This window comes from Schistocerca americana, chromosome 5 (genome assembly GCF_021461395.2).
Source record: "Schistocerca americana isolate TAMUIC-IGC-003095 chromosome 5, iqSchAmer2.1, whole genome shotgun sequence".
In the NCBI taxonomy this organism is placed as follows: Eukaryota; Metazoa; Arthropoda; class Insecta; order Orthoptera; family Acrididae; genus Schistocerca; species Schistocerca americana.
Window position 1 is genome coordinate 594,723,030 of NC_060123.1, and position 12,156 is coordinate 594,735,185.

The 12,156-nt window shown below is 38.3% G+C and overlaps 1 protein-coding gene across 1 annotated transcript in view; it reads left to right on the forward strand.

Moving 5' to 3' along the window:
• Window positions 1–4,201: 4,201 nt before the first annotated feature.
• The window catches only part of LOC124616012 (DNA replication complex GINS protein PSF3), a 40,202-nt gene continuing 32,247 nt past the window's right edge, over window positions 4,202–12,156 (forward strand). Inside the window, exons 1-2 of the mRNA XM_047144228.1 lie at window positions 4,202–4,385; window positions 5,236–5,380. Coding sequence (XP_047000184.1) covers window positions 4,280–4,385; window positions 5,236–5,380 — 251 coding nt within the window. The 5' untranslated portion in view covers window positions 4,202–4,279. The remainder of the gene's footprint in view (window positions 4,386–5,235; window positions 5,381–12,156) is intronic.

Consider the following 12,156-nt stretch of genomic DNA (forward strand, 5'->3'; position numbering starts at 1 on the left):
GAAGATACTTTGGGGGTGTGATTCCACATCATTCCATAACATCATATGTTGATACAAATTTTTAAGTAAGGAATTATTTATCATATACAGGTAGGTGGAAATTTTTTGCCTATCTACAACATAGCATGCTAAACAGGCGACAAGAATCTATAGGCATGCTGAAGTTCCGTGCTCTAAGATCAGAAATCTACTTCCAGATAGTACAGTTATTACTGATCGGCATTTATCCATCCTCTTCTGCAGAACTTCAACCAACCCCCAACAATGAAATTCTTTCTTAGATATATGGTCACAGATTTGTTTGACTCATGAACTGGCAGACGCTAGCACATAGACGCCAATTATTCCGTGAAATTTTAGTTATGAAAGTAGTAAATCATCTCTTATATGTTACGTGTAGTGCAAATTCTTTGGTTACTGGTTTTGTCTCCAGATTTCGAATGAATTAATGGAATACAGACTTTCCTTGCAGTTTCACTGTAGTGTTGAAGAAATAGTATTATTACATGACACAAAGTTTTAAGAACCAGTATTAAATAATCTAGAAATATATCGCACCTATAGGCACTGAGAAGACAAGATTAGACCTAATTTTATCATCCACATAGAATTTAAGGAGTCATTCTTCTAGCACTCTATAATCTATTGAAATGGGAAGAGACCCTAATGTGTAGTTCAGTGCTAGGTACCTCCTTCTACGTACTTCACTATGGTTTGCAGAGTAAGCATGCAGAAGTAAAGATCTATTACAAAATGTCTGCGATACTGCTGCACCTATTCAGGAGATGAATATATTAAGTCTGGCATATGATTATAATTTTTTTTGTAAACACCAGCTTTAAGGGTCAAATTGAGTTCTGAGATATCTACTGAAGTAGCTTTGTACTGTTTGTGAAAAGCATATATGCAAGTTTCAGGTGTGTTGAAGACAGAGTTTTAATATGTTAGTGAAGTTCACAACTGTTTAACATAGTGTGAGGATATATGTGTAAGTCATACAACTTGAATTCTATTTCGTGCAGGAATGAATTTCCTTTCTCAAGATTGGCCTGGCTACACATTTGTTTTCTCACGTGATATTAAAACTGATACAAGAAATACTTTTGCATTTTTCTTATGTGCTATTAACTGTAATTTTTATTAAATGATGGTGATTAAATATATATATCAAATGTTCATTCCAGAGAGAGAGAGAGAATTCTATTTCTTCGATTATTCAGAACATTTTTATTTTTATTGCAAGCAAACAATGCTAAAGAGGCGAAAAAGCTATCAAGAAGCAAAAAATAAAACAATTAAAATTGCTAACATCCAATGAGTTTAAGTTCCAGGCTTCCACAGAATATACATACAGAGTGAACAAAGCCTACTGTGCATGTTCTTAACATCAAACCACACTAATCACATGATTTTGGGACGATGCTGGCTGTCTACAAATTTCAGTATTAGCGAAATTGTAATATTTCAAGTATTCGCTTTGTTTTATATACATTTCTACATATTTCAGTTTCAGAAACAGCTATAGTGTAGTACTGCCGTTGCTAAAGAGAAGTATTTGAAAAGAGGGCCAGTTGCTTTTCATAGATATGTACAACAAAGGTATAATTCTAAATGTCATATTGATATGAGACACTTTATACATTTAAAAATGTATAAAGTCTTGTATTGTAGAGATAATTTCTGCAATTTTAGGGGTATGTGTTTATGAGACACGAGTTAGACAAATTTGCACATGTGCTTGAGTAAACTGTCAGTCAGTCAGTGTACACATATTGGTGCAATGTTCGTATGCAGACAAAATTTATACATGACAGTCTGATTAATTTCCTCCAATTTATGCAAGTTCTTAAACCCTTGTGTGTGAACGAGCGAGTTAGCATAATGGTTAGCACACTAGAATCACATTGAGGAGGACAACTGTTCAAACTCATGTCCAGCCATCCTGATTTAGGTTTTCTGTTATTTCCCTAAATCGCTTCAAGCAAATTCTGGGATGGTTTCTTTGAAAGGGTACAGCAAACTTCACTCCCATTCCTTCACTAATCCAATGGGACTGATGTCTCGCTGATTGGTCCCCTCCCCCAAATTAATCAACCAACCTTGTGAATGTCTAAGTATTTCTGCATGAGGCAGTTTCATATACAGTGTCATTGCACTGTATTAATTATAACAGATTCGACAATATGAATCAGCGCAATAGAAAATGTAAAAAAAAGAAGTTCTTAGCTCTTATCTTTTTATCACTCCAAAAATCTAGCATTGGTCTTGCATTTTTTATTTTTTTTTTTTTGTGCATAGTGTATGGTTTTGCTTTTCTGATTAGATGGCGAAAAGATCTTATAGATATTTTACTTGTCTGTAAAAATCAGTATGATAAATAAAACAAAATTGAAAACAATAATGGACAAGCAGAAGGGTAAATCGCTTACCATACTTACTGTAACAGATTTATAGTTCCAAACTGTTGTTTGTTTGTGGCACTGTTGCGCCCTCTACAGTGTAATTGTAACACTATTAATTAGAACAGAAAACCTAAAAAATATTGTTGGCTGTCATTTTTTATTCCCTTACCGAAAAAACGTAAATAACGTGGAATTTGAGCTATAACACAATGCCGAAAAAGCACAGTACCTTTGCTCCTCATATCCATAAGCTAATTTCAGTTCCTGGTATCAAACGGTTAAGATAACAGTAAAATGCATATACAAAAGTTTCACAGTACTTCTGAAGCTGATCCATCTGTAGCAGCAAAGTAATAACGCTTAAAATATGCTAAGTGCTATACAAGCTATGATGCTCCATTTAAAGATCACGTGACTTGAATCGAATGAGATGTTGCCATGTTGCTGACAGAATTCTCACTCTGCGCCTTCCAATGATTATTCCAAAGATATTTACACTCCATGGTAACAATACAGTCTGATATAAGAATCTCAACACACTGTTTCATTTTTGTTACACACAGCAATAGCAGCGCCCCAAGTGGACGAGATAGAGAAAGCATTTGACATAATAAATATGAACAAGTATCTGGTGCGAAACTGAATAGAAATAAGTCTGGTATAATGAATATTGGAAGTGGATTAGGAGTTCCCATACGTTGACCAATAAAGGAAACTGTCACCATGACATGTCTTAGGTGGAATATACAAGGAATATTCGGCAGACCATTGCAGATAATTACAGAAGAATCCTCAACACTATCCGTGCTTTTACACGTCAGCACGATCTCCGTACTCTTGATGAGATACAAAGAGTGGCTCTCGTAAACATCTATTTATACTCTAAATTAAATTACGTGTCGCAAGCCCTGCAAATGCGGAGGGTAGTGGCGAACGGGATTTTGGATGCTTTTGGCCACTTCGTCAGCTGCGGCCACATCTTCAAAATCAAGTACCAAACGTTGACACTACCGACTGAGAACAGTGTATTGAACCTTACAGATGTGTATAATAAAGCACAAGCATTGTATGTCAGTAAAACATATAAACTGTGGAAGCGGTCAGTCAATAGTGTTGCAGCATTTCTGTTAAATGAAACAGCGCCGGCCAGCCAGGACGTCGCAATAGACGTTCACCACATCCCAAATGAACTTTACCACCTCAAATATTTCTTTGTAGAATATAGCTACATTAGACATGGGAACACCCGAGAAAGATGTCATCAAAGTCAAGAAAATATACCAACACTTGAACTTTCAGACCAAGAACATCATAGAACTAAAATACGTCCGTCACTCTTGGCATGACATCTGGAGGAATATACACCACCTGCATCTACCAACAAAAGTGCGCTCATTAGGGTATTATTTTGTGAATAGGAAATTTCCAACGAACTCCAGACTACATTCCATTCATCTGGCTGATTCCCCTTTGTGTATCACTTGCAACCTCCCCCTTGCCTGTGGAGCTTGGAGCTATTATCCTAGCCATTACACCTACAGATGGACTATGTAATGCGTCTTTTTACGCTATTGACCATCACGCAAAATTCCGAAATTTTTTTTCGTCAATTACTCCCCAACGAGGGCCCACAAGGGTGAATGGCTGCAATGTGTGATACCTGGGCCCTTAATCTACATCACCACACATTGGTTTCTAAAAGTCGATCCCATCGCTGGGGATCTCGCTTTGTGTGCAGCAGTAAGCTGTGATAATATCGCTGAATCCGTAGGATTATCTGTGCGAAATACTTTGAAACTTGAAAGTGGCGGGAAAATCCCTGTCACTTTTGTTTGTTGTTATTCTTTGATGGGTTGAATCTGTCAGCTGTTGGAAAAATGTTTTTCGAAAGAAGCTTCTTTCCGGATTATTTTTCGATAGATGATATAATGGCAACACAGGAACGTGTTCCATGTAAATTCGAAGTGCAAGTGTTGCGCTTAGGTAAGTGGTCTTTATAAAGGGTACGATTTTTATATGCCATTATACGATTTTCGTGCTGTTGTAATACAGAAACTGGTCCGATAACGCTAAATGAAAAACAGGACCGCCTATAGCATTAAAAAGAAATCTCGTTCAGGTGGTGACCTTTTAAAATGTGTGTTTGGCTTTAAATAACACTACCCAGTTCGCTTTCAGATTATATGGATTTTGCGTGGAAGCTGGTTGTGTCCTTATAATATTTAGTTTTTTCCCCATCGTAGGTATACTGCAGATTGCGAAATTTTCGCACCAGACGCTGTTTCCTTTTATGAGTAAACATTATCGTTGGCATAACTATAAATGTTACAACTACATCTTTCGATTAAAATTTACTGAAACCAACTCGTGATTGCTTGAGAATTACATATTGTCGCATATTATGGGAGAAATGTCATCCTACTACTGAGAGGTAATCAACTAAAATGCTTGTTAATTCATATGTACGACTATATTGTTACAGAAAAGAATTGCTTCCAAATAACTTTAGTGCGGTTGAACAAGATAATCAGTAATCTCCATGTTGAACTGTTATAATCAGCAGATAATTGGATACTACACTCAGTGCATATGAAGAAGACAGATGTATTGCTGAAGCGCTATAATAAGTGTTAATTGCCTCATGTGGAGAGCTGAATCAAACGATCTTGAGACTAAAGACCATAGCAACAGCGACATAACCACCTGAAATACATTACTCATAAAAGTGAAATGAGTCTGATGAGATGTTTCCAGTCTGGACTACACTTAACACTAAAAAAAAAAACAGTAATTAATGCAACAAGATAATCAAGCAAATTGTTTTATTTACTAGGTTTCCTCGATCAGGGTTCCGAAAGTGAGCATATTAATGCTGGTACTAATATGGAACTACCATATTGGTTGGCACGTGCCCTTGGCCATCAAAGACAGAAGATTGTATCAGTGGACATTCCAAAAGTGTATAAGGAAGCATACAGGTATGACGCAGTTTATTCAGATACACACAGTTTTATGCTGGTTAGAATAAATCCTAGAAACAAATTAAAGTTATCTCAAATCCCCTGGTTCAGCCCTATGTTTTAAGGGTGATTTCTTTGGTTCTCAGGCAGGTATCCTGCTCAAGGAATCGCATGTGGTGGGAACACAGTTGTTGCATTCCTAGCTCAATAACATTTACATGATGAGAATGGGGTACAGCAGTATGCCCTGTTTTCTTGGATAGCAACATTCGTTATGAAGTGTTATGCAGGTTGAAGTTATAAGTTAGGTGTCTTTTAAATCAAAAATGGATTATGTGTTGTAGGAAGGAGATAGCTCAGTGTAAATTGAATTGTGATTATTTATTTACCTTTATTAATACTCAGCAAAAAGAGTCAAATGATTGTGGTGATAGCAACAATTAGTAATAATGATAGAAGCAAAGTAATAGCAAAATATGAGCCACTGTTATGATCGATGATTGAACACACATTGTAAATGGTACAGCTGTCTCTCATCACAATATTTTTGCTAGTTTGTTTATGATAAGAGTAAAAAAACAAGGAAAAAAATCTGTTCTGCCATGCATAGAAATAATTATAAAATTACAAACAGTCGGAATGGCTGTGCGGTCAAAAATCCAGTGCTGCCAGTAACCTAACTTTGCTGCCTATTTTGGAATAATGGTCATATTTGCTTTGAAAAAGTAGTGTATATGCCATCCAATACTGTTGTTGCAGACATGTTTTTTCTTATGTTGGAGTGAGTTCCATTAATGACTTCTACTCTCAGTATCCTTACAGTACAACTTAATTTTGCTTGTTCATTTGAGTTAACTGATTACTGTGCATTTATATTTAAGCAGCTGTGTCATGATTGACCTTTGATACAAACTTACCTTTTCAATTTCTTTTCTTCGTATTTCAATTACTCAGGTACACAATTCAATTACTGTACAAGTATGATTGCTTCCAGCAAGCCTAATAAGCAACCCAAACATGACTTTGGGGTCACTTTATAGCAATTTAAAAGTATCTAGCTCATTGTGAGAATGATGCTAAAGTGTGATGACATGATAGACGAAGAAATGGGGAACCAATATGGAAGACTTAGGGTATCCGATATTAGAGTCAGACTTTAACAGAGATGTGGAAGAATTGTGATCAAATAAGAGGGACGAAGTAGATAACATTCCTCCAGAATTTCTAAAATCATTGGAGGAACTGGGAACCAAATGACTACTCAAGTTGGTGTGCAGAATCTATGAAACTGGAGATTAGTATCAGACTTGCTGAAAATATCAACACAATCCTGAAGATAGCAATGACAGATAAGTGTGATAACTATCTCACAGTCAACTTAACAGCTCATGCATCTAAGTTGCTGACAAGAATAATACACAGAAGAATGGAAAAGAAAATTGAGGGTCTGTTGGGTGATGATCACTTTGACTTCAGGAACAATAAAGACACTGGAAATGCAGTTCTGACATTGGGCTTAATGATAGAAGAAAGACTGTCAAAGAAAATTAAGAAACATTAACATGATTTGTCAACCTGTAAAACAAGATTAACAATGTAAAGTGGTGCAAGATGTTCGAAATTTTGAGAAAAATAGGAGTAAGCTATAGGGAAAGATGGACAATGCACAATATCTATAAGAACCAAGAGGGAATGTTAAGAATGGAATGCTCAGATTCTAGCACTCAGATTGAAACACTTGTAATGGAGGGAAGCAGTCATTCGCAATTGGCATTCAATCTATACAGTGGCAGAAGTGAAAGAAATGTGGGATTAAAATTCAAGGTGTAAGCTATCAATGATAAGTTTTGCTGATCTTGTTGCTGTCCTAAGTGGAAGAGAGGAAGGTTTGCAGGACCTGTTAAATGGAATGAACAGTCTAATAAGTACTTATGTTTGTACATACATACTCCGTAAGCCACCATACGGTGCGTGGCAGAGGGTACCTCGTACCACTGCTAGTCATTCTCATTCCTGTTCCACTCACAAATGGAGCAAATAAAAAATAACTCTCTTTACACTTCCGTATGAGCGCTAGTTTCACTTACGTTGCCCTTGTGGTCCCACATTAAATGTATGTTAGCGTCAGTAGAATCGTACTGCAGTCAGCTGGAGTTTATTTGGCGTGTGCTTGCTTGCACGTGTGTGTGTGTGTGTGTGTGTGTGTGTGTGTGTGTGTGTGTGTGCTTGCTTGCACGTGTGTGTGTGTGTGCTTGCTTGCACGTGTGTGTGTGTGTGTGTGTGGTGTGTTTTCTTTTCTGAAAAAGGCTTTGACTGAAAAATAAATGTGTAATAGTCTTTTTGTTGTGCCTAACTGCAACTCAGTGTGTCGTCTCTCTAGTGTGTAGAAATCTATCCTTTTCCTAATATTGTTCATATGCCTACCTGCAGTTTCTATTGTTAGATTTTCTCAATAATGTTTTGTAAAAAGACCGGTATTCTGCTACTTTGGAAGAAAGCTAACACATGATAGACAAAACAAGGGGGACAGAGAAAACAGAGGCAAAGGGGGCATTGCTGATCAAAGAAGGTTTACTAGTAGCAAAAAATTTCTAAGAATGTGCGTTTGGAGCAGAGCACTGTGTGGTAGTAAAATGTGGACTTTGGGAAAGCTCAAATACAAGAGAATCGAAACATTTTGAAAATTATGTGGAGTGGTAAGATAAAAAATGAGGAGGTTATCTATGGAACTGGAGATTTTCCATATGTTCTTTTCAACATATGGAGAATACTGACAAGAAGGGACAGGATGATGGGATGTGTTAACATGTCAGGGAATAACTTCCATGGTGCTAGGGTAAGCTGTAGAAGGTAAAAACTGATGGGGAAGACAGAGATTAGAAAATATCCAACTAATAATTGTGTATGTAGGGTGCACATGCTTCTCTAAGATGAAGAGGTTGACATGAGAGGAATTTATGGGAAAGGGTGGGAGGGCTGCATTCACCAGTCAGAACACTAATGAATACGAAAGAAAAACATCGTGGAGAGTCCCTCCCATCATGATCTACTCCACCATATACAGGATGTTTATACATGAACAGTGTGGTTTTAAAAACTAAAAATAATTCAATTTAGTGCTTTATATAGACAAACCGTACAGCATAAGGAGTGGCAACTGTCACAAGTTCTTGATGCATTAATCACAATCCTTCAGTATGTTCACCCTCTGTCACACATCTACATAGTAATCAAACTCTTCTCATATTCAGTGTAGCATATTCTCCATTGTGGTGTGCAGTGCGTGATTTATCCAGCCACACACTTCCTGAAGGGATACGGGCATTGGCAGCATGTAAACTTTCTCAAGCTCCGATTGGAAGAAATCTCAGGGTATTAAATCTGGCAAATGGGGTGACCAGGGGAGAAGGTTGTTGTCTGCTGCTGCAGTACATCCAATCCAGCATCGGTGGTGAACACGATTGAGAAATTCTTGTACATTCCTCTGAAATCGGGGTGGAGCACTGCCAGTTGCAAAATGTAATCTTCATAACTGGTGTCTGGCTCGGGTAACAGCCAGGTTTCCAACGTGTCTCAAAATGAGGTACCCATCACCATTTGTTGTTCATAGATAAATTGGCACTTTCTTGTGTGACACTGAATGGAAAATGATCATTTGTCGAAAGTGACAGGGATGTTCTACCAGTGCATGTGCTTGTTCTCGTTCCAGCTATGGACATTGTGTGTGTTCATCGTGTGACTTACACAGGATGTGGCTTCATTGCAGCAGATGAATCTTTACACAAAACCAGCATCCTCCATTTGAACTGCAGTCCTTCAAGAAAGTCATCCCTTTTCACTTTGTCTGCTGGTGTTAGGGTATGTACTAATCCCAGTTTGCTTTACTAAGTGACTTGCAAGGACTGTGGTGAAATGCCTCGTGCACTCTTTCAACATTTGCATCTGACACATGAGGTCAAGGAGAACTCTTCCACATACAAAGGCATCTGGTTCCTATGCACTGTTGGTGTCACCTACCTTTGTTATTCTGGGCGTGGGTCCTTCCTAAACCATGCATGAAACTCATGTTGCACTGTAACCACACAATACCATTTTCTGTCGCAATGCCGTCTCGGAAACGATTACGTAGTAAGCATGACAAGCGAACAGTGCGTGGCCCATGAAAACCTTGGACAGTTGCTGCTGCTTGTACTGTCAGGTTTGCTCGTATAAAATAATAAATTGATTTAGTATTAACTTTTAAAACTGCACCATTTATTTATAAACACTCTATACAAATTGATCCAGTGCATAATCAACTACTCTTTTACACTTGAGCTGCAGTTGATATACACACTCCTGCCAAAAAGCAAAAGTTTTGAGTTCCTGTTTGAGATATATGACACTACTGCCTCTTTATTTAGTTTACTGAACATGTAAATATTTCTACTTGTTTTAATTAACTTTTGTATTTTGGAAATCATTATTGCTACAACTACCTCATGGTCACTGAAACCAGTCTCAGCATGGCTGATCAAAAGTATCTGCCCCACCCCCACGTAATGCAGAATTGATGACTAGACGTCACGAGAGATGGACATGCCAGTATAAAAGTATTATGTTGTCAATGGAGAAGCTGTAACAGCATACTGGGTGCAGATCATTGGTGAAATCTTCATTTTCATACCACTGTAAAGGATCTGTCATAAGGAACTTATTACTGCAGTAAAAAAAAATGTTGGTTCGTCGAAAACAAACAGTTTAATCCTGGTATTGACAGTTTCTGAGATATGATCAACTCCTGCTGGAACCACTTTAATATCTACTGATGATCCTACTTCATGATTTAATGTATGGAATATTTTCAAGTTTTTGTTCAGAAGACAAATTAGATGCTTCGCCAAAAGGTTACATGGTTTTGTTCATACAAAGCTTGTAATTTTGGTATACAGCCTGTCACCTTATGTTTGGAATTTGTACTTTTCCCAATAAATCATTGCTAACTGCTCAGCACTTCGTCCCTATTAATTTAGACCCACAAGTTGTTAAAAAAAACTTTTATTATCAGTATTATTTGATGAAGCACAGTTTACAGGGTTATTCTAAATGATGAACCCATTTTCAAAAATTCGTATGCATTCAAGTACAGATCCAAAATGAACAAGCTTAATACCAATAAAAAGAGAAAGTTTCAAAGTTTAAGGAAAAAGCACATGCCTACCGCATGTGTCAGAGGATGATGTCCGACAGATTCAAGAAAGTTTTGTGCGCAGTCCCAATAGAGCCAGTCAAGAACTTGGAATACCCCAACCAACTGTATGGAAAGTTCTGAGACAGCATTTGCTGTACAAGCCCTACCACTTAGAGCTTGTGCAGGCTCTCAGCCCCAATGAAAAAGAAAAGCATCTCACATTTTGTGGTTATGTGCTACCAATAATGGAGGATGACGCATTCCTACAGCATGAAATTTTTAGCGACGTTCTACCTTAAGGTCTTCATTTTCCAACAGGCTGGAGCTCCACCCCATTGGCACCATGATGTACGAGGCGTTTTGAATGACTGCCTTCCTCAGCACTGCATTGGTCGCAGGGCTCTTGAGGACTTGTCTCTGCACCTCTGGCCACTGAGATCTCCTGATCTCACACCCTGCGATTATGTCTTATGGGTTATGTGAATGAAGCTGTTTAAGTTCCGCCTCTACCAACCACTCTGAATGATCTACAGCCATGCTGCCATGCACTCAGTAACAGCAGATACACTTTTGTGTGTTTGAGGCAAGTTTGGCTACAGCATCAATGTTTGCCGTGCAGCCAATGGTGGCCACATTGAACACTTATAAAATTTATCACATTTCTAATTATTAAATAAATATTAAAACCTAATTACAAATTATTAAATTTATATCAAAGATAATGACAAAAAACTTTGAAACTTCCTCTTTTCATTAGTATAAAACTTACTCATTTTGGATTTGTACTTGTATTAATACGAAGTTTTGAAAATGGGTTCATCACTTAGAATAACCCTGTACTTAGTTACTTAATGCAAGTAATACCCAAGAAAATAAATTTTCACTCGTAAATGACCTGAAGACGAAAACATTGTACTTGTAAATGACAGCTACATTCCCTCAGCTCCTCATAGGGTCCAAAACTCTTTTGTAGATACATGCGTGGCAAGCACGGGGCCCCAAGCTAGTGCAGCTCTCATTCCTTTCCGGGCTGCATACCTTCCCTTTCCACATCCCTCTATGTCCCCAATCCTTCCTCCCCACCCCACCCCTTCCCCATCTTCCTCTCTTCGGGAATATGTTTTGTGCCTGCGTCCAGAGATGGACGCTTGGGACTGTAAGACGGGGTTTCTCTTCTTTTATCTCTCTACTGGAAAGCCTCTATCCTTACTTTGTCCTCTTTTCCTGGACTCTTTTCTTTACCTTCTTCTCCGCTGCGGCATTTGTCAATTCTTCTCTTCTTTCCTTTTCTTTGTTCCTCCCTTTCTCGTTCTTTCCTCCCTGTGCGTGTCTGAAGGCTGACCCACATGTTCCCATGTGTAACCAGGTGATGGGGTAACGTGTAATTCCCCGCCTTGGGTAGAGAAGTAGGACACGTACGTACCCCTTGGTAAAGGCCACGTCCAGGGAGCGATGATTACCTGAGCTAGTACCTTCCGAACGTGCCATTTCTCGGGAGGTGTGACCTGAGATGTGGACAATCACCTAAGGCAGGAGCGCCCTCAGAGAGGGTCCCCACTTGGAAGGAGAGCACAGCCGGAGATGCCAGTAATCATGGTGGATACTTTCACAATGGTTTCTTCTA